At 34.3% G+C, this 26,341-nt stretch overlaps 2 protein-coding genes across 4 annotated transcripts in view; both read right to left on the bottom strand.

The window, feature by feature from the left end:
- Positions 1-206: 206 nt before the first annotated feature.
- Positions 207-13,777, bottom strand: LOC130046805 (uncharacterized). The gene is made up of 2 exons (XM_056139768.1): positions 4,871-13,777; positions 207-1,305 (listed from the first exon to the last, which is right to left on the bottom strand). The coding sequence occupies exons 1-2, from the start codon at positions 4,966-4,968 to the stop codon at positions 216-218; spliced, it is 1,188 nt and encodes a 395-aa protein (XP_055995743.1). The 5' UTR covers positions 4,969-13,777; the 3' UTR covers positions 207-215.
- Positions 13,778-15,285: 1,508 nt separating this feature from the next.
- Positions 15,286-26,341, bottom strand: part of LOC130046809 (methyltransferase N6AMT1-like) — a 13,043-nt gene continuing 1,987 nt past the window's right edge. Inside the window, exons 2-7 of one of the 3 annotated variants that reach the window (XM_056139778.1) lie at positions 24,341-24,430; positions 22,252-22,342; positions 21,776-21,859; positions 19,997-20,138; positions 19,600-19,713; positions 15,286-17,755 (exon numbers count right to left, since the gene is read on the bottom strand). In XM_056139778.1, coding sequence (XP_055995753.1) covers positions 19,601-19,713; positions 19,997-20,138; positions 21,776-21,859; positions 22,252-22,342; positions 24,341-24,430 — 520 coding nt within the window. In that variant the 3' untranslated portion in view covers positions 15,286-17,755; position 19,600. Of the gene's footprint in view, positions 19,559-19,599; positions 19,714-19,996; positions 20,139-21,775; positions 21,860-22,251; positions 22,343-24,340; positions 24,431-26,341 lie in introns of all 3 variants that reach the window. The other 2 variants (XM_056139777.1, XM_056139779.1) reach the window with 2 other exon arrangements.

Consider the following 26,341-nt stretch of genomic DNA (forward strand, 5'->3'; position numbering starts at 1 on the left):
TATATATATATATATAGTTAGTATACTCAATCGTCTTGGTGATACGATAGTTTATATATATATACACACGATAAAGACTCCTCCCTGTACATAGGCCGTAAGCTCCGAGCATAGACCTCAATTTTGCAGCCCGTCATTGGCAATGGTGACGTCTCCATATGAGTGAAATATTCTCGAGAGGGATGTTAAACAATCAACTAAAGAGAGAGAACATATCAAATATTCAATTTATTATACATAATTTGTCTTTGAAAGTTATAGATTCGTTTGGCTTCTAAATAAATCGTGTTTGAAGGCGATAGGGCTCTTTGTACATAAATATCGTCTCTAATCATGTCTATCTCATCTTCATACTCTTCGTTGTAATCAACCTGTCTATCATCATTAGATAGTAAATGAGCCTTATTTGTCTTCTGAATTTCCTCTTCAAAAGTGAATTTAAAATTTCTCTTTGGTGAACATTTTGTGAAGGATTCACCGAAAGCATGTTCAAACAATGACAAGGATTCTTCAAAGTTTTCAAATAATCCAATCACAGAGAACCACCGACGTAGATTGCGAGCTATATAATTAGCAGCATGGCCTTTTTCAGCATCAGTTAATTTATCGTTTTCTAAATTTTGTCGGTGCCAACAGGGGTATTTAGCAACATCTGAGGAAGAATTTCGATGATGAGTTAAGCAGAGATGGGATGAATACAGAAACTGGTTCAAAAGCATTCCCCCATTCTCAATAATCCACTCGCGAAGAGAAAACGATTTAGCTTTAAAAAGAGAGCAAAATTCATGTGTCCCAATATTTTCACAATGATGATACAGAGACACCATGCTTTCGAAAGGATCACGAAATAGTGTTATGTAATGACATTTACTTTGTAGTTTTTCGCAAACCCCAAACGCAAACGTCCCTCGATGGATGTCGATTTCGTTTTGAAACGATACGGTGTCCGGATTTCCAGTGTCCCAAAGTAGCCTGTTTTTGGAATTCATTAATGGCGACATGGCCATATTTTTGGCGTAAGATAAGTTGTTCAGACAGCTAATCACGTGATCTCCAGCTGTTCGTGGATGATGAACAAACACAAGTGTTCGATTATCTTTCTTTGCATCCTGCATAATGACAGACTGCTTGTCGGATTGAAGAAAGATATTTGGCACTGTGAAATTTTTAGGGAGCCATGCCAGTTTGGACTTCAACAACATGTTTTCTGTAACTCTGGCTCGTTTTCTTTGCAGCACATATTCATCATTTGCAAACGCTTTCAAAGAGTGCATTACTTGAAGGATTTCTGCATCCCCTCTGGTACTGTAAAAGAGAAAGGAAAGTGTCGTATCTTTAACAAATGATCTAAAATATTCAAAGCCACTTTAAAATCAAGTTAAATGTAAAACTGAAAGTAACAGATGGTGGTGGTAGTGGTGGTGAGAAAATAGTGTAACTTATATTTTGTTTTAAACTTTGATTATTACATTTAAAATGGCCATATAGTAATAATGATCATTTATTCGAAAACTTACAAAACGATATCTGCGTGTTAAATGTAAAACTGAAAGTAAAAGATGATGGTGGTAGTGGTGGTGAGAAAATAGTGTACAACTTATATTTTGTTTTAAACCTTTGATTATTACATTTAAAATGGCCATATAGTAATAATGATCATTTATTCGAAAACTTACAAAACGATATCTGCGTGTCATTAAAATCGACAATTACGTGAACTATTATGATACATTTTAAATGTATACGCACATTCATGTTTCACTATGGTAACCATTACATTGTGTCTATAGAGTGCAGCCCAGACGACAAAAAGGGATCATTTCCACTAAGTGGACTCGCACCAATAGGTGACACGCGGGTTCCTTAGAACACTCAAGATCTAGTTTATGAATTAACACAATGAGAGAGAGAGAGATTGAGAGAGAGAGAGAGAGAGAGAGAGAGAGAGAGAGAGAGAGAGAGAGAGAGAGCAAATAGCATCATCGATCACACTTCACTACACGAGGTACACCTTTACCCGCCCTCACTGTACAAATATATGTATTAATATTGGATTTAAAATGTCTTACAATATGAGATATCTATAAAATCAAATTGCTTTTATATCGAACTTTGCAAACCAAATTTAAAGCATAAAGAAGACAAAATTAATCCAAATAGTTTTCACTCTGAGAAAATAAGTTAAGAGTCCAGGTAGCGACTCTATACAATAGGTAAATTAATTAGTGTATGAAACGTCAAACCGGCTGACTCGCGTCAACGAGGATTATTTACTGCAGCACTTCAATGTCTGACAGTCTGTAAATACACTGACAGCCGCGATAAATATCTCCCGGCGGGGGCGCCGTACAGGACAACTAAATGTCTCCAATAGTACAGGAATAGCAGGCGTTGCTGAGGAGATCACAAACATATAATATTGAGATTTTAATGTTACAAAACGATTGCATTACAAATATGTCATCATATTCATTTTCAAGTTGAAACTAAGTAAAGGACTTAGGTGAAAATTTGTCAAAATTGAGCGGAGCTGTTATAGCAAACTGCTTTGTTTTAGCGACATTGAAACACTGTTACAGTATAGAACAGAATAAATAGCAGTCCAACATATTAATCAGCACGGAACCAAAGTGTTCACAAATGTTATAGCAAGAGCACGAAAGTATTGCACTCTCCCTCAAAAAATTACTAAATGGTTTCTGTACAAATCAGTGGCTAGTTACTCATATCAGTGGCTAGTTACTCATATATAAAATGTAATCCGTGGAAGTGAAATTACTAATGGTTTCTGTACAAAGCAGTGGCTAGTTACTTATATATAAAATGTAATCCGTGGAAGTGAAATTACTAATGGTTTCTGTACAAATCAGTAGCTAGTTACTCATATATAAAATGTAATCCGTGGAAGTGAAATTACTAATGGTTTCTGTACAAATCAGTGGCTAGTTACTCATATATAAAATGTAATCCGCGGACGTAACAAACAACGACAGATTTATAACGATATTTCAGCGTCTTTGAAATCAATATAATAATTATTGCAACGAAAACAGTTACTAAATGTCAGTATCCATCCCTAATCTCGAAACATCCATTTATATAAACTTACTGAAGAAGAAAAACCCGGAGTGCAACATGCAATGTTTTGAACATCAGTCTAGAATTTTTTTTTTTTTTTGAGAAAGGGTGCTCACACAACAGTTAGTACCGCCCATTTTTCGATTATAATCTTCATTAGTCAACAACATATTAACTATATTTGTAGATTGAAAAGTCATCGTAGCAAACATGTCATTATCAACATACATCAATTTTAGGGTAACGTTTTCTTCTTCTAAATTATCAACGTTAAGAAGTTCTGTTTGCGAAGGATTGCGTGGAAAAGTTTCCCTTTCGTACAACTTACGAGCTTGCCAATGAACTTAAAATAGCAGACATTTATCATAACATTAGTCCTCCGACAGTTGACATACATCAGGAACGAAAGAACTCCTCAAGATTAGTAGCCAAATCAGCACTTTGACATAAATGGGTGCGAGTAGTATCTGGGTTGTGTCAGCTTTAAATATTATGTGGCACAACGCCGTGAAGAAAATAATAAATTGCACTGATAATTATCGAAAAGAAACATGAGTCTGAGTTATGGCGGAGGTTTACCTCGCTAGTGTCATATTGCATAACTAGAAACAGGAACCGTTGCGGCTGATTAGGACATTTTTACCCCTCGTGCCACTTTAATGGCCCAACGTAATACAGACACAAAAACAGGTTTCTCGCATTATCTCTGGCTAAAATCGACGTCAATTAGCTTTTTTCAACTTTAGGACAATAGAATAATCTTTAAAAGTGTCAACCCATTCAGAATCAGTGCATGCAAACAGTGGAAAGATATTTTTACTGGTTCCTAGTATTTAAATCCCGTGGCATGTTAATGTTTACAAATACTTTATCAGTCAAAATTAAATATCGTGACAGTTATGAGTCCCAAAGTAAAATGTTCCACGTGCAACTGTTTTTGGAATAAAATGATAAATAGATGACTTAGCCAAGCAACAAATTAGCCTTGGATTATTTGTCAATACTTCATGTATTCGGGCGAAGCAAAAACCAACTACAAATTCGAATAACGGTGAAAATTCGGGTAAATATTGAGACATACAAATGTAACTGGGCAGACAACACAAGTATTTTGTGGATTTTTTGTACAATAATCCCCCGTCTACAGGAACATTTTTTTCTTCATTTAATCGACTAAGACAGGGAGGATCAAGAGGAGTTTCACGTCACGTAGAGAGGAATGGAAAATATTCAATTTGTTCCGAAAATCCTTTCATTGTAAATTTAACAAAAGTTTAAAAAGCCCAGGTATGCCAGACTAAAAGTATCTGGGAACATCTCAACCTGACAAAACTGAAAACAAAACTTCGCCTCTGTTCAACGTTTGCGGTAATTGCTTATTATCTTAGCAGGTCTTTATTCATAGTCACAAAGACTGAACTATTGACGTATGAAACGAGCCATGGGACATCAGCTCAAAGAAACTGACCATCTCACGGTGCGAAAGCTTTCCACATAAAAAAGCGCATGACTCAAATGCTTACAGATATAGATTTCATCGTTAAACTATTTAATGCATGAAATGCTATAATTACTCTTCATACATCCTATCTAACAGGCCTTGTTTGGAGACTATGATTTTTTTTTTTAATACTTAAGATGAAAAATCCTATTTTAAATCTGAAATTTAAGAGTTTAAATCTCGAATTTTTTTTACTAAGTACTTTTTACAGCTAATGAAAAAAGCGTCAAGCGTATGCATGGATGAAACAATAAATATGATAGAATACTGACACCCATCGACTGTACTTACTCGTTCTGTGACCTTGCTTTTCTACAAACCAAAAGCAAGATACTTCCAAACAGAAAAACACAGATGAATGTTACTGCAACTTTAGAATACGGTGACATGACAAATGCGCTGATAATCACCGTGCACTGGAGGAATAATCCTAAAGACAAATAGCACTGCTGAGGAGAGGTCTAGTACCAGTGACAATGGTGAAAAAACATTGTAAAGTTGTCCAAACTTGAGGAAAAATTTTTCAGTGTAAAATGACTTGACACTCGTGACACGAGGGTAAATGTTGTTCCTAAGCGCACGGCACAATTACATACTGCGAGTGTTTGTATATACATGCAGTCATGCTCTTTTTTCTCTTAACGCTTCACGAAATTCGAACGCCGACGCAAACGGTGTGGAGAGCAATGTGGGCCATAAATTTCAAAATCATCATAATAATCTGTCTACCGAGATTGTTAAAAAAAATCAAAGCGGAATTAATACCTTCAACTTTACCTTTAAAATAGCTAGACAGACACATTGATTGATTCAATATTTTCTCACATTAGTGTGAGTACACATTTTCGGCTCTGGGTGATTTCCTGTGGCATGGGACTACGGTATGAAAGGAAGGTAAAGATCAATCTCACAACTCCTAAGAATTCAAAATTAAGAGTAGAGCAAACCCGGATCTGAGGTGGAATCAGGTGCCCAGGAGGGGTATGAATCCCCTGTCGACTGGTCAAACCCGCTGTGAGCCCTTCACCTCAATAGGGTACACGGCGTAAACAATTGTCAAAATCAGTGTAAAAAACTACCTCATTTGGTATGAAACATGTCAGACAGCATTTTACCCAATGACAGGTTGTGTTTGGTAAAGATCGTTACAGCGACCATAAAATTTGCGAATTGCTACTGTAACTTTAAATGTGACAGTTGAACAGCAACTTATTCGGCAGTAACTTGCCTAGATTTAAATTGACAATACGCAGAACACTCTTGCATAACACATCAAATGAGATACATGTACATATAAACACCATATGCGGGTGTTGATGGAATATTGCTACAATAACATGGGAAGCTGACGATGGTGAACTGACGTTATCCCGTTTGTCATACAGTTGAGCCGCTAGTTTTCCGTTAACATTTAAATGTTCAATAAAATATCTAAGTATGAAGCAGATGTGGAAGACTATTTAGTGTCTTATTTCAAGTTCACTGGGGAATATCGAATCGACATATGAGTGAAAATTATTATTGTTAATAGATAATACGTCGTCGGTATATCTCTATGTCGAGTCGATGGTGGGGCAAGGTATTTTTTGTTCTCACGTAGAAGCTTTTGAATAAATTCTGCCTCGTAAGAATATAAAAAATATCAACTAATAAAGGAGCACAATTCGTGCCCAAGAGAAATGAAAACCTGTAATATCATAAACGCCTTAATTTTTTTTTTTTTTTTTTATAGATATGAAACGTCAGATTTCCTGTTGCTGTGGATGTGACATCAGTTTATAATCCTTATCAATTACATGTAGTTGGATTTACATGGTAATTTGCTATTCATATGGATGGGTTTAGTTATGATTCTGAACTATAAGATGTAGGTTTCCGAGTGTGTCCTTTGTGTAATGAAATCGGAAGTAGTCAACAAACGAAATCATTTCAAGCTTTGAGTTTTCGGGTCGTATGGAGCTTTAAGGTAGTACTCTACATCGTCATAATGGCTGACTTCCTTTAAAAACATGGATGAAAAAATCGATATCAGCAATATTTGTCTTTTCCTTTTCCATTTAAATACCTAGCCGAGTAGCTCAGTGGGTTTGAATACCGATTGCTGAACTGTAGGTCGCAGGTTCGAGTCCAGCTGGGGTTTTAAATTTTTTTCAGATTACCTTCTACTAAAACTGTATTTTTTGACTAAATAAAGTAAATTTGAAAATTTTCAACTTCAAAATATTGTTGTACATATCCTCCACTTTTCATCTACATCAAATTTCTCTGGTGTAGCATACCTCCTTAATACATATTTGAAGTTATGTTTGGACACAACTATAGTAAGAAAATATGTTATGATTTTTTTAATATTAGAATTATGAGACGGTAATACAAGAATACATCGATATGAGGCTTCAACTTTGCGCATTTTTTTCTGCGCCGTAAATCGAAGGTTTTTATAGGGGTGGACCTGTAGCTCTCCGATCTGTCCCAATATTTTCTCAGAGAGCTAGTTCTGTCGCTATAGCTGTAAATGAAGTGAAACAAATTTTGACCAATGTATTTTTATCTCATGAATTACAGAGCCCAACCAGAGGTTCAGAACCCTGATCCAGAATCTACAGTGTATATATTTCACAATTTGATAGTGATATTTTCCGTCATGATTATAACTTTGCACCCAGTTTGGTTGTTTAATGTCTGGGAGTCAAGAAAATATCATTTTAAAAGAAATAATCTAATCTGGAAGGCTTTTTATCATATAAGCTTAAGACAAGAAACTCTGACTAGAAACCCATGCATTTAACAATTTTGGGACAATGTTGTCTCCTTATCGGTGTGGTCTCAGTTTGGCTATTTGATGTAATGCTTTTTGAATGAAATTATGCATTATAAGCATATAAATAACAAGAGTCCCATCCTAGCACCAGAAACCCCAACACAGCAGCAATTCGTTTCACTATTTTGGTTATTGCTTGGAAAGTTTAACAAATAACTATTGCAGCTGACTGACATTTACGTCATTTAATAAACAAACTAAAGTGTTCATAACATGAGGTTTACTCGTGGTAGCTTGATGGAGGAATTATAAGGATAATATATCGTTGCAACATTGTTTTGGGTATATATTTGTCTTCTCTGTTTTCTTCTATTTGAATGTTTTAAGCAGGAAATAACTTAAAAATCACGAAGAAGAAGAAAAAAAACACCAAAAAAAAACAAAAAACCAAACAAACAAATATTGTTGTGATTATGATTGTATATTGATTAACGTCCCTCTGGAGAATTTTTCACTCATATGGAGACGTTAAATACTGTTATATATATATCGTTTTCGTCAGACTTCTACACTTTAATCCCAGTTTACATTACTCTCAGTACTTTGATTTACGGGAGGAATTGGTATTATTTTAAAACCAAGTCGAGGTTAGATTACCATGAATTAATCTTTTCTTGACAGATAACACAAGTCTGTGTATACAAAAATACATGGCACGGCTGTTGGTATATCGGATAAACTTCAGCTTCTCCAAACAATACTTTGCTGTTCCATCTGATAGTTCCCGAGATAAGGAATAAAATGTGCGCTTTCTCCGCAGTGGGAGAGAATCAACTCTGATCGTTCCGTGCAGATTGGGTTTGACTGACAGCATTATGAAACCTCCCACTAGGAAATTTGTAAAAAGAAGGTTGCAACATTGGTGGGTTTTTTTTTTTAATGAATGCAACATCCTTTTGTACATCATATTTTCTTAAGTCCCAATGTTCTTGCAAGTTTTGTTGGAAATGATAAATATTCATTATAGAAATTCTTTATTTCATATCGAATTCTATTAAAGATATACAATATATATTTTAAGCAATACAAGCTATAACTGACGGTAAATAAATTGAAAAATACAAGAACAAATATTTAACATATTTGCGATTGAATACATATAACTTGATAGAATCAGAGTGAATCTGAAGCAATAAACCCGTCAAATTATCAGAAAATGTCGATTCATGAATCATAATTTCATCCTGTCAGTAATTCCTGCTCGTTATCTCCGATGTGCACTGACCTCAGAGGTCACCAGTTCGGGAAAAAAGCGAAAGAGAGGCACTGAGCACGTGTCAGATTTGTAAACAATTTAACAGCCAATTTTATAGAAAATTCACTATCAAAATTTCCTTTGAGTGGCACATTTGCGCAATTATTACTTTCTTATACTTATAGTACTTCTAGTCATTCATGAACCGATGTAATATTTTAAACAAACGAAACGTGTAGTTACTCACGTCAGTTTCCATCTTTGTTGATTGATTGATTGATTGATGTTTTCCGCCACACTCGACAATTTTTAGCCGAGTTGCAACGAAGTTGAACTCGGCTATTGGTTTGGTGATGCGGGCGGGCGGTTGGGCGTCAACAATTGGTTTCCGGATGATAACTCGAAAAGTTTACAATCTAATCAAATGAAACTTTAATATATTGTTGGGTACCAGGTAAGGAAGACCCCTATTGATTTTGGAGAAAAAATGTCAAAGGTCAAGGTCACAGTGACCGAATATAGAATGAAAATTTCAGAAATATTTGGTTTCCGGATGATAACTCAAAAAGTTTAAATCCGAATGAAATGATACTTAAAGATATTGTTATGTACCAGGTAGGGAAGACCCCTATTGATTTTGGAGAAAATAGGTCAAAGGTCAAGGTCACAGTGACCAAAAATAGATTTAAAATTCCAAAAAAGTTTGGTTTCCGGAGGATAATTCAATTTTTTTTTTAACTTGAATCAAATGAAACTTGGATATATTGTTGGATACCAGCAAAGCAAGGCCCCTATTGATTTTGGAGAAAAAAGGGCCAAAGGTCAAGGTCACAGTGACCGAAAATAGATTGAAAACTTCAGACAAATATGGTTTCTGGACAGTAACTCGAAAAGTTTAAAGCTGAAATTAGTTCTTCACAATTATAAATATGCCATATCATTCCTGACTTTACAATGTATCCCATGCAACTCGGCTCATGCACCCAGGGGTGCATATATTGTTTTTTCAGTTATATGGTGGAGCCCAGTTTTTTTGGTTTTTGTTTATTATATATGACCTCAGCCTCAGCAACCCGATTATGTTCGGCAATCGTCCGTGTATACTGCGCACTGGCGGTTTATACGAAACGCTCATTGTAGGTATGCTCTCAAACAATATTCCCTTGTTTATTTTGCTGAATTTTTCTTCAGATCTTGGGGATTATATTAGTTATGCCGATAGGAGTTAATAATAATTGATGCTTAATTGTATAGTTGAAAAAATGCCGTCAGTTACAGCTTGTATTGCTTTAAAGTTGATATATTTCCTCTTCAATTATCTCTATATCACTACCAAAAAGAAAGTTCAAATTCGCTTACATATGTACACTCAAATCACATAAATACACAGCACATACAAACACAACCTAAGCAGGTTGAAGTACATAAGAATAATAAAAATGAGTTAAAATTAATACAGCAAGATAATAATCAGGCAATTTACAGCGTACATTCTCATATTTTCTGTGATGAATAATTAGAGCTTGACAAATAACATCCGAGCATGTATTGACATTCATCTGCAATTTAATTCTATAAAATTTTCTTTCTTTCACGTATTGGAGTATATCTCCATGTGCCCAATTCAACAGAGAGACGGTGATTCATGAATTTGAATTTTCCAAATCAATTTCTCTTCACGTGATAAAGTTTGCATGTTTTGTTTTCATCTGCTAGGTACATGTAATACATGTCTACATTCTTGTGATTTATATACAAAATGTCACAGTTTATTAAGCACTTTTATAAATTATTTAAGAAACAAAATGTGTCTTGTGTTGTTATAAAATGTTCCGTCAGGCAACAAATGGTTACTACATATATAATTGCATACCATCCCGCCCACCAATTCCATTATCAGACCAAAACTATGCGAGTATGCATGATGCACTTAATATCAACCAACCCGAGGGACACGTTCAAAAGAAACTTCTTCCGCTTTCTATAATTATCCTTTTGATTCCAATTTTACATTTTTCTGGAAAATTTTAATCGTTAGGCCTAAATTAAATTGTACCCCTCCCCTCATAGACCTGGGGAAAAAAGCCATGACTCAAACATTTTTATGTCTGTATCACTCATTTCTTTCTCCTATTTTATCCGATCACGAATTAAACTGTCTCCAGAATGTCATCTTGTCTAAGTTGGTTTCAAATTATTTTTATACTATCTCAACTTGGTAAAAGTGATTTTAATAGATATTGTTCAATTAAATGTCACCATCACGTGTTTTTGTTAACTCTCAATTTAAACATATCCTATTACAGTATATACGTTAAACGGCAGACATTGCATACATCCTCTTCAGATCAAAATCATATAAATGCAGTAGTATTTCGTTCACATTTGTATGAATACATATATTACATATACTCCCTTGTTAGCTGACCTGTTTTTATATTCCTATGGAGCAGAATTTATTCAAAAACTTCTACGTGAGAAGAAAAAATCTTTTGCTGTGGCCTTCAATTAGTAGATATATCGACGACATATTATCTATTAGCAATAATAATTTTCATTCATATGTCGATTCGATATATCCCAGTGAACTCATAATAAAAGACACCACAAAACCGTCCTCTTCTGCTTCATACTTAAATATTTTATTGAAAGTAAATATTAACGGCAAACTAACAACTTAACTTTTAATTTATGACAAATGGGATGATTTCAGCTTCTCCAGTGTCAACTTCCCATATTTATGTAGCAATATTCCATTATCAACTGCATATGATGTTTATATTTCTCAACTATTCAATAAGCAAGAGTTTGTTGTGCTTATGGTCAGTTTACTGACAAGCAGTTGATGGTGCAGGGATTTCAACAGTCTCGTTTAAAGTCAGCATTTCGCAAATTCTATGGTCATCATAACGATCTAGTTTGCCAATACAACCTATCATTGGGTCAAATGCTGTCTAATGTGTTTCATACCGATTGTTAGGCTGTTCTTGGCACACCGATTTTGACTACGGATAACTCCGTTTACCTAATCAAGATATAGGGCTCACGGCGGGTGTGACCGGTCGACAGGGGATTCTCACTCCTTCTAGGCACCTGATCCCACCTCTGGAGTAATCCGTAGTCATTATCAGTGTGCCAAGATACCACAGAAGACAAAACTCATATCTTTACCTTTATCCAAATTTGATAGCATTGTATGGTATATAATTTATGTAATTGATTACATGTAGTTGTGGAATTACCAGGTTGAAATTTTGATTGATATTGGTTTATCATATTATCAGGTAGACGATAATTATAAATATGTTTAAATATTTTTAATAAAATTTTACATACAACTGATGTAATCGATAACGGCCATTAGGTTTGAAAGTGAGGGGTAATTTGTACCCCCCCCCCCACCCCATAATGTACCTGGAAGTTGAACAAATGTAAAGTAAGAATTCTAAAATTGTTTAGATTTTACTATTGACTGCTCTACATCTTTTCAGGAATATAGGAGATCACTATCTGGGCCTGGTGGGTTGTTTGAGGTGGGCCTGGTGGGTTAGGTGGGCATGGTGGGTTGTTTGAGGTATGTTCTGCTACACTGAGTGATTTAGTGGTGGTCCTGGTCCATGTAATGACATGCCAGGTTAATAATGCAAGGTTGACACGCCAGAAAAATGCTCATTATGTAGCGTTGTTCATAGGATGAAAGTAGGTATGATATGCAGACTTTAGAGGCGGACGTGACTTGCAATTGCTGATATCATTTGGTTTAGTCAAAGATTTAAAAAAAAAAAATTCCACAAATTCAGGAGGTACAAAATTATCTTTTTGCTATGACAACTTACGATTGTGTTTATCACGGGAAATCCTTATTTCTTCAATGACTTTTTTGTTTGTAAGGTAGCGATTAAATTGTTCTGTAAGTTTATAGTCATTTATAACCCTCAACAACGAATTAATTATTTTCATATTGATGTAAAATTACAAGAAAAGGGATTTATAAAGAAATATCTTGTTTTCCAGTCCTTTTTCACATCAAGTACATTGAAAAAGTAATATATCAATGACTGCAAATAAAATATGGTTAACACTAAAGAATATGAAATATTTTTTTCTACGCGTACCTACAAACCCACAGGTCAATATAATCTGTGTGTCATAATGTACAGTAGTTTCTGATCACATCATTTAGGGTTTATATCGTACATTCTGCATTATCATTAATTATCCTTAAGTAAACTGCAAAGCTATCAGCCTGTCATAACAGAAAAATGAATTGATTGGCACTAAGGTGAAGCTTTCATTCTACATGCCATGAAACATACACGCCATGTGTTTCCGGATAATCAGAAAAAAGAAAGCGAGAATGAAGCACTAAACCGTGGTATTTATCGGAAATCATTATGATTGACTAGAATCATGATAAAATCTTGCCTTTAAACAGAAAAGTAGTATATTTCATCCAGAGAAAATGACAAGCGCTTTTTTAAATGTATGTCAATAAATTCTATCGTTACTGCATCAGTGTCACGCTGATATTCCGCAGATAACCAGTCTGATCTAACCATTCACATTAATTCAATGAAAAGAAAAAACAACTTTCCCTGCAAACTACATGTACTACTCTTTTGCCTTCACACTTTTTCCCCTTCTCCCATACTGTGCACTTTTAATCAAGATTCAAAATTTGTTCAAGGAACAAATTAATATGTCGTTGTGCAATTTTCTATACGTTAATTTCTATAATTCCGTGTAAACAAACCGAAACACTGAAGTAATTTCAACTGGATATCGTAATAAGAGAACGTGTCAAATTCAAACACGGCTTTAAGAAAAGGAATAGGAAACGAGCCACGCCTCTTGATACTGTTCATTTCACTGTATAATTGACATTTGTGGAAGAATCAAATGAATTCAATTTCAGGAGTTAATAATCGGCAGTAGCACAGACGTGTAAGCAGACGTTAGGCTTGGCCATCCATGAAGGGTAGGATTCTTTCATTTTAAGAAGGGAAAAATCCTCGACCGAACGTTCATCTCTATGTACTTTCAACACCTGTTAAGTGCAGTTACCGTGTGTGAGGTAAAGCCAATCAGTGGGTCTTGGCATTTCTCATTAGCAGACATTCTATATCATCCTCAAGACCAAAATGGCGTTTCCTACATTTAGGTTTTATTTATCATCTGGGCCGGTAAATTTTTTGACATCCTAAATCTTTTTCTTTGGCACGGTATAAATTAATTACCATCAAGTGTTTAAAAATCACTTACTTGCCTGTTATAAGTCCGATTACAAAAAATACAAAGTTCACATCAAAACAAAACACAAATTTGCTTTCAAGGTTAATTGCTTTTTAAATCTGAATTTTGAAAAATGAGATTTGCCAATAATATAATGGATTATAAACGATAAGGATTATATTTGCATTCGTGTTTCTGTTTCAAAATTCAACATATTTTGTGCAAAAGCTCAATGCAACTCTCTTGTTATTCTAAATTTGATCAAAATGTGGTAGAACTGGAATTATGACATCGTAAAGCATTAGGTTTGGCTGCTATTATCATTTTGACAAAAAATTGCTATTTTTCACCCAATTTTTCCTCTAGAAAAGATCGAGCGCAGGCTAAAACACACTCTAAATCTATCTTTCCAGTATAAATATATGATAAAAAAAAGTTGTCCAAGGCTGTAAAATATCCGCAAACAGTTAGCAGTTTAATTATATTTGATAAAAATTGAGAATTTACGTCACTTTTCATGTAAACATCAGACATAAAATAAAATATGTGAAACCTCACGGGACATTCTTTTATGACATAAAATAAGACTTTGTCTGTCTTTAATGAACATGGTCTCTTTTATGACATAAGTAAGACGAGTTATATGAGGGTTTTAACTAAGCTGTTATCATACATAGTTCTTTCACAAACATAACATAGATATTTTCTTAATATATCACCGTTAATAGTCAATTTCTTGTTTAAAATGCGCTCTGATTTATGATAGTTTAAGGATTTTTCATTGAAATCAAAATGTATTTTAAAAATCAAATAACATGTCCTTAAACCTCATAAATAGTACAATAAAAGCATTTAGAGATCTCAATCCTCTCCCACCGCTTACCAAATTATCTATTGAACGCTAAACGAAATCTATAGCTTATGAACATAGACAACACAACATCAAGGTACATTGTAGTACAAAGCTTGTACTAGATTGATACAATAAGACACCCCAAACTCAAAATTTCAATTCTCCAAATCTCTGGTTTGTTTAAAAAATAGAACATTACACTGCAACTAACCACTTTAATATCAAACTCTCAGCGAAATGTTAGGGTGGATACAGTATGAAATGGGTGTCATTTAACTGATTTTGTTGCAAATGTTCACCATCCAACATTATATAAATATCCTGTCAGATCCTTTTGGTCCAGAAAACAGAAAAAGATGTATGACTGTCCTTATACGGGTTGTGATTGATGAAGATTTTATTTCTCCATAAAGCTACCGTTTAAATATTGGATTTAAATGCAGCAATAAATTGTGGGAGGAATGCAAACACAGAATGTGAGTGCTTTGCTTACATAGACACCCCCTGTCCATTTACACATACTTACACAGACACCCCCTGTCCATTTACACATACTTAAGAATGACAAGTTAGAAATAAATATTTACATACAGAATAATATGGTACATAATTTACGTTTTTATTTACAGTTTGCGTAAATATAATTTTATACATGTATATTAAGCATTTCAAATACCTAAAAATACATGAACCTAATACCATCATAAAATACATGTACCCTTGAAGCATAAATACTTGACAGGAAACCTCTTCACATTTTATTATAGGTCATCATCTCCCACATTAACATTTCATTTAGAACAAGACGACTTCTAGGTAAAATGAATTAATAACTAACGTTAGACAAGTCATTACAGCACTAGGACTTAGAAATAATTGTGATTGTTAACAAAACAAAAACCATGGACCACATCGCTCACCTAAACAGTTGCATTTCACCATGTAAAACATTAGATACCATTTAATACTCCAATCTGACCACATGGAGGGGTGTAAATACACTTCAATTTACACTGTAGCTACAAGTACTTCAGAAAATGAACTAGCAAGAATTGAAATATACAGCATTCGTGATTTTCATCCGTTACAGTCAAAACATTTGACATCAAAGTGCACTACCATTGTAAACATCGAATTCCTACCTCTATCATTGTGCGGAGGAGGAGAGGTTTCCACAGGCACCGGGAATTTTGTAATAATAATAGGGGTCTAATAAAAGTGGGTGGTATGGTACAGACCCCTACTATTATTATTACAGACAAAATTTCAGCACGATGATTTGAAAACATGGATTGAAATTTTTTAAGTCAATTTCAATCAACTTTGCATATATACAAAAGGTTCAAACACAAGTATTAACAACTCAAGAGTTTCTCATCTAAGAATAATTGATAACATTTGTCATAAAGCATATGCATAGAGAGAATAAATACCATAATTTATTACATATACATCAAGGGTAAAATATACACGTATTACTATCACGAGAATCTGCTTGAATTTTTTTAAATTTCTGTACAGTAGTGAAAATTTTCTTTCGTCACATAATGGTAGTGTCCTATACTATCTTATTACTATACATAGAAAAGGCAAGTGAGGAAGGGTAGATAATGGTCCGACTTCCTTTCAAAATATAATATTATGTCAAGAAATTGTATGCTGTAAAAACAACAGCAAATGATTGATAAATAGAATTCCTCTTTATTGCAAATAATTTACAAAAAGTTGACGCACAAAAAACATTAAATCTCTTCAAAAACCTCTGCCAGGTAGACTTTTGTTTTATTTGTGGGAAGTGGCATACAATCATTTTTACAAAGGTTATGCATGATATGCAAATATATGTCTGAAAATTTACAACAAATAATTCATGATGACCAATGTATTTCAGAAGATATCACATGTTTGCGCATTATATTGGATATGATACATGCAATTGGAAAGTGGTTTGAAATTGCCTTCAAAAACTATATATTTCAATCTAATGTTTTCACGGTCGTCCGCGCCGAATCGTACCTGCCCACTTCATTTGTGAGTCAAATCTTTTGACAGCAACAGATGACAGTCACGAACGCCGTATATTTCCAATCTTGCCAATTAATTTGCCATTTAGTTAGTTCAAACACTTTTTCAGCTTGTGTTTCTTGTATTTTAGTCTGACTTGAAATAAAGATTATTTACATACCATATTGTACCTTTGTAGTTCTTAAAAAGAAGATTTTCAAAGAATTCATTGTATGTACTTTCCTATGTAAAACAATGAACCCCTACTACGGCCCTGAACCCCGGGGTCTTGGTGTAAACAAACATCAATATACACTATATGAGGATACTTCTACATTACTCTGACTAATTGTACCCTTGTGGTTCTTGATGAGAATTTGCCTATATACATGTAGTCCTATGTAAAATTTAAAACCCATCTTGTAGCCTCACCAAGACCACTAGGGTCATTTCATGTACAAACTCGTACTCCATGAGGACACTTGCATATCAAGTTGGAATATTACACCCATGAAGTTTTCAAGGAAATGTCTCAAAAGTTTCTTGATACAAATGCATGTCCAATTCCTATGTCATACTTTGAAACCCCTGCTGTGGCCTTGCCTTGGTCCCGAGTAACAAAGTGTGAAAAATCTTGAATCTGTACTATGTGAATTTGACATTATGATAGTGAATCCCAATGGTTCATGAGAAGAAGATTTTCAAAGATTTTTCTATATATTGTAATGCTAATGCACACACTCTTTCTACATATAAAAACATCTTAAACAAAATGAGAGTTTACAATTCATTATGCGAAAAGATAGTGGCAACAACAAAATATCAATGTTGATAGCAAAGTAGGCACATGCCTATGGATGGCCAATGCAGTGGTAATTATTAACCTATATTTACATTCAATGATTCTTTTCTCTTATATTTCTATTGAAATCGACATTGCTTTCATTTGCGACAATGAATGCGTTTTTGTTGCAAACTAGTTCGATCCGGGTTTTTTTTTTAGTATATCCTGTCTGTGTAATCATTACCAAATATGGAGCGTCATCAAGGTCAAAGGGTGCATTGGCTGTTCTGTTTAACATAACGAAAGAATGGGTCAACCAAATGGTATTTTAGTATTTAAATCTAGCTTACATTTTAAAATACATATAAATATAAACAATAAAACTTCTTTATTTGTTGTTCATTGGATGAGGAAGGTAGCAATCATTGCAAAAAAAAAAAAAAAAATTTAAATTTATCCCGTGGGGATCAAGGTTAGAATAGGTCCACAATACTCCTTTGCTTGTCGTAAGAGGCGACTAAATGGGACAGTCCTTCGGATGAGACCACAAAAACAGAGGTCCCGTGTCACAGCAGGTGTGGCACAATAAAGATCCCTCCCTGCTCAAAGGCGATAAGCGCCGAGCACAGGCCTAAATTTGCAGCCCTTCACCGGTGACGTCTCCATATCAGTGAAATATTCTCGAGAGGGACGTTAAACAATATTTAATCAAACAATCAATCAGAAAAATTTACATAACCCACTTACACAGGTTATGAATTTTTTTCTGCAATGCTAGCTACCTTCACCACCTGAAGAAACCACAAAGAAAGCATTTTATTGTTTAAAACAAAGGCTCAAAACATAACAACATCATTTATCAATGTGAAAACAATAAACAAAAGGAGAGGGGGGTACTTTGATAAGACAATGTTATAATATTTCAAAGTAAGACTCTAGATCCCCACTGTGGCCTCACTCTGGTACTAGGGAGATGGTTTGGATGAACTTGAAACTTATTAAGTATGGATTTTCTGGTTTGTTAGTTCCTAAGAACATTTTTAGAACACCCATTCTTTTTTTTCTAAATCATCTACCCTTGAAAGGGGGTGCAATCCTTCATTTGAACAAACTTGAATCCTCTTCACCCAAGGATGTAATTAATCCTGGAGAAGTTCAAAATGAGAAAAGAACAACAGACAAATTTTGACCAGAAAACCTAACTTCTATGAAACATGAGTTGCATCAGAATGGTTTCTAGATTTTCATAAGTTCTTCAAGCGCTTCACTGCAAGGATGGAAATCTATCAAATGTAGCTTCAAATGAAGGCCTCATTGGAGGGAGACAGTTCTCTTTAATAGCTTTAACCAGGATAATAGAGGAGACAATCCTTGATAAAATACTGACACTATCATGAAAACATAAGAGGGATATGCCTATAATACACGTAACATTAAATACCATGAACACAACTAAATCCAATATTCTACAACAGGACTTCCACACACAGTGTAAGTGAGAAATAACATCTACACCTATCACAGCCAATCTAATTTGCACCAATCAGCCGGACTATAAATACATAATTTCCAACACAATTAGAGTTCCCTTTGATAAATCTAATCCCTTTTACTCATGGATGTTTTTTGACTTGTTTGATTCAACATACACAATGAAAAGGATGAAAACACGAACAATCATGCCATCTACATAGGTGGAATAATTGTACCTGCTTTGAGATACACGTAAATAGTGACACAGTATGCAGCCCTTGTGAAAAGAAGTCAGTCCCAGGGGAAAGTAGCTGTCTTGAGGAATCAAAATCCATGGCCACCATATTGTTATTGCTTTGAAAGGTTATACCTAGTTTACACTTGCAGAGTTTGAATGAAGTTTTATCTGAATCGATATGAAAAGGACTGGTTGGGGTTTACATTTGCATAGGCAAGATCAATCATAATCAATCTTTATAGAACCAATTAAGTGCTTATAATTAAAGAAATAGAGACAGAAAGTAGAAAACCATAAAACTATGGTGACTTTGCAGGCAGCAGCACTAAAGATGAAAATTGAAATGCCATGAATAACTTTTTAAGAATTTATTACATACCTTAATGTTGTGATCTTTGAAATTAAGAATTTATTACATACCTCAATGTTGTGATCTTTGAAATCGAAGAACAGAAAGCAGCTCGGGCCCCGTTTGTCGAGAAAGAACTGTCTCCATGTGAAATCCTTTATCATACATAACCCGCTCTATTTCTTCTAGAAAATTTAACATGCAAGGCCAGTTTCAATAAAGTTGTCCTTATAATTATAATGTATATATACAGATCGATGTATAATCATTAAGTGCTTTATACCAAACAACGAAACGAAACCAAATGTTAAACCCTGTGGATTTTTCTAAACTATTCATTCACTGCTTATGATTGATACATTAACATGAAAGAAAAGACAATATTTCATTAATATGTATGGTACTACACATTTATTCATACCTCATCCATTCATTCACTCTCTCTCTCTCTCACACACACATAAATACCTGGTTTATTCTCCTTAATCACAACCAGGTAAAACAATCCCTTCTGTGACATGAGATCCGGCACTTTAGGAAGAAATCTGTCGATTACTGTCCGACCACTCTCTCCACCTGCCCAGGCTGCTTCTAGTCCTCGGGAGCCGACCTTTGAGTGGGATCAAGTTACAAGACTTCAGTTATCTGTCTTCCTCTATCATAACATACATGTACCCTTACTGTGAAACAGTATCAATTAATCAGAAGAAGGCTAAGAATGTCATTTATTTGTATAATTATTCTAAACTGTGCATACTTATCTAGATGTAGTAATTCATCCCTAAAGTCATAAAATCATGCCAACAAAACACATGCCTGGTCCCTCATTTGATTTAATCATCTTACATACATACATGTACCAAACTATATACCAAATATACAAGTAAGATATTAATATTGTTAACGACAACCCCTTGTTTCCTTTTCTTGTTGCAATCTTTTAATGAAGTTAGAATGATCTCCCTTCCAATGGATTTTTTTATTTACTGTATAAATTTGATATAACATGTGAAGCAAACCGTGACATTTTAAATTCATATTTGAAATCACATCCTTGAGAAAAATTGTTTTTCACTAAATATACTGCTTAACAACATCAAATGGCTTCACAATATTCAATTTTCAAATCTGTTCAAGGAAGTTAGCTCCTGAGCTTTTGAGCACATCTGCACAGGATGCTGCAACTACATGTAAGTATTTACTGGTTCAATACTGATCCCATTGGTGCAAACATATTACAACTCAATTACTAAACCCTATCTAGATGAAAAAATTTGTATCAATTCAAATTTTGAAAGGGTTTGGCAGGGACTATGTTTTGAGGCAGAAGGATTGATTAATCAAAATTTCTAAATCTGCATGATATTCCAGTTTCTGTTTCATCCAATATAATTTCTATTTTTATACTCCTATATGTGTATTAATTTTCAGTTTTATAATTTATGATACAAGTAGTTGAGACTTGAAACTAGTTCATATATTGTAATTTATTAGATCTAATTTGGTTGGTATAGTATTTTCAAACAGAACACCAGTTCTTAAAAAGTTCAAAAGTTTACTAAAAATTTTGTATAAAAATTCAGTATTTTTGCCAATAATTCAAAAATTTGATCTCCAAACCCAATTTCTTTTAGTTCCATTTTAAATTTGAAGACAAGACATTGAAAATTATGTAAAATCTTAGAAATTGACATTACTTCTAATATGTTCTTTTAAGATCTCAAATTTGATATCGTGAAATTTTTTGTATCTCAAATGCAAAAAAAAGTCATTATTTTTTTTCCATTAATAGTATTAAACTTTTTTTATCTGTATTGTTACAAGACATGATTAATGTATCTATTTTACGTAATGATTGATTTGTGTTGATGATTTTGTGTTGACACCAACAGACAAATCAAGTTTGATTGAATACATCTTAAGTGCAAAAAGGTCATGTTTAGAATGTTTAGAATATTGTAGCTCAATAACAAGTATTGCATACCAAGTTTTTCTTTTACATTTCCTAATTCTCCTTCAATATAAAAATCAAAAATACACTTCCCAAAAAATTAACATTACTCCAAATCTCAGGTGCAACTTCTTTAAAAAACTTTACCAAATTCCTTGATTACTTACCTCAGCCTCTGGAGTAACAAAATAGGGTGACTTGATTACTTACTTCAGCCTCTGGAGTAACAACATAGGGTGACTTGATTACTTACCTCAGCCTCTGGAGTAACAACATAGGGTGACTTGATTACTTACCTCAGCCTCTGGAGTAACAACATAGGGTGGGTTAAATAAAAGAATGTCTACATGTCCCTTCAGTCTTAAATCCAAACCTCCTACCTGTAATCATTAAAAAAATGTTATGAGCATTGCAAATTGTTTCTGTCACCATTCTATCTCAGATATGATAATCTTTCTGAAATTTAAACTGTCAATTTCATACAAAAACTCTCATTTGCTATCACTTCTAAAAACTTCTTGGGAAAATTTATCAATCATGTATAGACATTTATAAGCTGCCCTTGGTTAGTCTTAAGTATAACTATGCAATACTGTAGATTATGTTGAGGTGAAACAAAATTCCACTCTGACCTCATGTACAATACTTGTTGAGGTTATATGTACATGTATATATTCAATGAACCATGGACTGAACAATTCCACTTAAAAACTTACATTGTTGAATTCTTTTGTAATTAATTTCAGATGTCTAAGTATTGTTGAAACCTTACCAGGTCTGTGATCAAAGGAAGAATGTGAACTCCATTCTGCTTCCCCGTCTGGGTAGCAATTTCTGCAGCTTTATAATTGATGTCCGTGCAGCTACAGCCATACCCAGAAACACATTATGTACAATCACACAAATAAAACATTCACATATGTTCATACAAATATATATTTGAATATTTCGTACAATTTCAGTAAATATAAACCATTCCAACATAAAATACATGTGGTAAATATATGTATAGGTACTTCCTTTTACATCAGTTGCCTGACATAGATAAATCATTTCATTTTACAGATCCTCCAACAATAACACTTTCCAATATCTATGTGAAAACAGACTCATTTACTTAATTATTGGTTAGACATGTTATATAGTAATACCTCACTTTCTACTTTAAATTCTTCAGAAAAAATACCATAAAGTTTAAAAAATCCTTTTAAAAGAAGAAATACTATGTATAACAGAGTTGACAAGGTCTCTGAATCTTTCAAGCAAATTTACTTTATCTAGTCACCCGAAACTAGTTTACATATACCTCTATCTTCCCTAGTTTTGCATAGATCATTCATTGTTTTAAATGTGTATGCAATAACCTAATAATAATAATCCAACTGAATTTAAATTCTGTATGGTGCCAATCTAAAGTCAAAGACTGCTGAACTCAAGATAATCTCTAACCATCAGCTATAACTGTTATTCAGCTAGTGATCCTGATTTGTAGGGAGATAACTCTTAAATGTATTCATTTACATTATACAAGATACAGTCATGTAATATTTCTGTAGAGGACTGGATCGTTTATCTCTTGAGTGTGTATCAATTTTTGATAATTCATTTTTTTGTTGTATTTTCATACATACAATCTTAATTGACTAAATGTGTAAATTAACACATTGTGAGTTTTTAACTTTAATCTGACAATATACACATGTACATATTCAGCTGTACACAGTAGCAATCTTTTAGTAATCGTACCATCTTCGGAAAGACGGAAACCCATGGTTGATTATGCTTCGTTCCTCTCTTCATCACCCATGGGTCCATTCATTCCTACTCACTCATTCTCATAATTAATGAGGCAATTTGATTGGGTGCTCACAGTACACCTTGAGAGAATTTGTCCAATCAACAAGACGCTTTCAGCCCAATTTCGGTATACAATTGTTGTATTAGCAAAGTTAAGGCTACCTTTAACAAGAGGCCCATGGGCCACATCACTCACCTGAGTCACATTGGTTCAAATTTAAAGATTTTTCCTATATAATAGCATGTAATAGTTTGATCCCTATTGTGGCCCCAACCTACTCCCAGGGGCCATGATTTTTACAAAATTGAATCTGCACTATGTCAGGAAGCTTTCATGTAAATGTAATCTTTTTTGGCCCTATATATTTGTATGTAAAACTTTGATCCCCTATTGTGGCCCCATCCTACCACCGAGGGCCATGATATTAACAAACTTGAATCTGCACTATGTCAAGAAGTTTTCTTGTAAATTTGCACTTTCCTGGCTCAGTTGTTTTTTTGAGAAGATTTTTCCTATATATTTGTATTTAAAATTTTGATCCCCTATTGTGGCCCCATCCAACCCCCACAGACCATGATTTTAAGAAACTTGAATCTGCACTATGTCAGGAAGCTATCATGTAAATTTCAGCTCTTCTGGCCCATTGGTTCTTGAGAAGAAGATTTTTAAATGACCCCACCCTATTTTTGCATTTTTGTGATTATCTCCCCTTTGAAGGAGACATGACCCTTCATTTGAACAAACTTGAAAGCCCTTCACCCAAGGATGCTTTTGGCCAAGTATGGTTATAATTGGCCCAGTGGTTCTGGAGAAGAAGTCGAAAATGTAAAAAGTTTACAGACAGACGACGGACAACAGGTGATCAGAAAAGCTCACTTGGGCTTTCAGTTCAGGTGAGCTAAAAACAGAAGAGTTCCTTTACTATAACGATTACTTTGATTAAACGATATTTCAAAATGTTTTTCATGAAAACAAGCAAGTAGGAATGAATGGACCCACGGGTGATAGATAGAGGAATGAAGCGTAATCAACCATGGCTTTCCGACGATGTAATCATACTTACAAATATGAAGAGGGGGAGGACTTCAGCATGGTGGCAAGGAAAGTAATGCATATTCCTGATCCACAGCCAACCTCCAAACAAATGTCAGGTCTAAATGAAAAACACAAATTAGTAGTACATGTTGCTGTTGCACGCCCACACTACCTGACCTCCCTGTTCACCCACACTACCTGACCTCCCTGTTCACCCACACTACCTGACCTCCCTGTTCACCCACACTACACGTACCTGGCCTCCCTGTTCACCACACTACCTGACCTCCCTGTTCACCCACACTACCTGACCTCCCTGTTCACCCACACTACCTGACCTCCCTGTTCACCCACACTACCTGACCTCCCTGTTCACCCACACTACCTGGCCTCCCTGTTCACCCACACTACCTGACCTCCCTGTTCACCCACACTACCTGGCCTCCCTGTTCACCCACACTACCTGACCTCCCTGTTCACCCACACTACCTGATCTCCCTGTTCACCCACACTACCTGACCTCCTTGTTCACCCACACTACCTGGCCAAATCTGTGCGGATTATTATGTCATTTAATTAAGTGGAAAAATATACTGCAAGTCAAAATTTTAGATTGAATAGTTTAGAAAAACAGTGGTCATATTTCAAAGTATTTTGATGTGTAGCTGTACATGTATTTCATTCATTACTCCTGCTATTATTACCCTTTTCTTCCCTTCTCATATAAATATAGTGTATAGACGTTGTTTTAAACAACGCAAGTAACCACTCAACTAGATTAGTTCTTTTTGTGTGTACAGTATGTGCACACTTTGAAAGTGTTCAAGTGTAGAAAGTCAGAGTGAGATTGGTGTGTGTGTTTCAAAAACAAATGCTATTTACATTGACTTCAATGTTTGTTTGTATGAAAGAAAAATAAAGAAATCATAAAAAACCTAATATTAATATTTTTTAAAATGCAAAACCTGTCATTTTTCTTAATGCTTTACAGTTAAGCTTAGTTCTGTGTTGTCTATTACACCCTGACATTCTGTAGGTATGCTTATTGTGTGTGCATGTTTTAATAATTAATTTTGCTTTTACTGTTTTCCTTTTGTAAAAATGCACGCCCGTGGGGGCATATTATAAAACCTGGCCTGGCCTCAAAATTGGCCTGGCCCCAATTTTGGCCTCTAATTATGCTCCATCCCAAATTTTGGCCTGGCCTCAAAAGTTGGCCTGGCCTCAAATTTGGCCTCTAAAAAAATTTTTGGCCTCAACCAAAAAAAATTTTTTTAATTCAAAATTTCAATTGAATTCATTGATTTATTATTGGTTTCAAAATCATAGCAGATAAATGATATGTTTCTGTTGTTTTGTAAATGTGCATTTTAAAGTAATCATAAACTACCACCAATCTGATTGATTTTATTGAATATCTATTGATTAGTTTATTGATCAAATCATTTTCTTTTCCCTTCATATCTGTATGTACTAGTACACACCAAAAAAGTATATGGAAGTAATGAAATGATTGGCTTATTGATTTTTTCACAATTATGATTGATTTCATTGTTTTATTATTGGTTTTGATTTTTCAAAATTGTTGTACATAAATGATATGTTTGTGTTGTTTTGTAAATATGCACATTGAAAACTCTCATTTTACTAATGATCCACTTCACTTATTGATAATGAATTTAAAAAACAAATTCACACTAGCGTAATGATGAATCATCACACTTCACACACTGCAATGTAGTGCACCGCCTTAGTCACTCTCATTGATAAGAACAATGAGTTTGATATCTAGGAATAAAAATACTACCATAAATCATACAGATTGAAACTACAACTTTTGATGAATTAAGGATGTTCATATCTGTTTAAACTATTTGAAATGGGATATCAGATTATTTACAACATTAATTTAACACAGAGTTCTACAGCACCGGTCTTGACAGGAAGTCAAGGTTGAGGTTAATCTATGATATACGGTTTGAAATGTCACACAGCTCTGCACAAAACGTTTATTTTCATTAATTATCAG

Source organism: Ostrea edulis, chromosome 6 (assembly GCF_947568905.1).
Source record: "Ostrea edulis chromosome 6, xbOstEdul1.1, whole genome shotgun sequence".
NCBI classification, from domain to species: Eukaryota; Metazoa; Mollusca; class Bivalvia; order Ostreida; family Ostreidae; genus Ostrea; species Ostrea edulis.

What these genes read in the sequence shown, in the direction of transcription:
- LOC130046805 (XM_056139768.1), bottom strand. Translation starts at nt 4,968, where the DNA reads ATGTCACCGTATTCTAAAGTTGCAGTAACATTCATCTGTGTTTTTCTG. An exon ending in AAAGCAAGGTCACAGAACGA is followed by an intron (nt 1,306 to 4,870) that starts GTAAGTACAGTC and finishes TCTCTTTTACAG; the next exon opens with TACCAGAGGGGATGCAGAAA.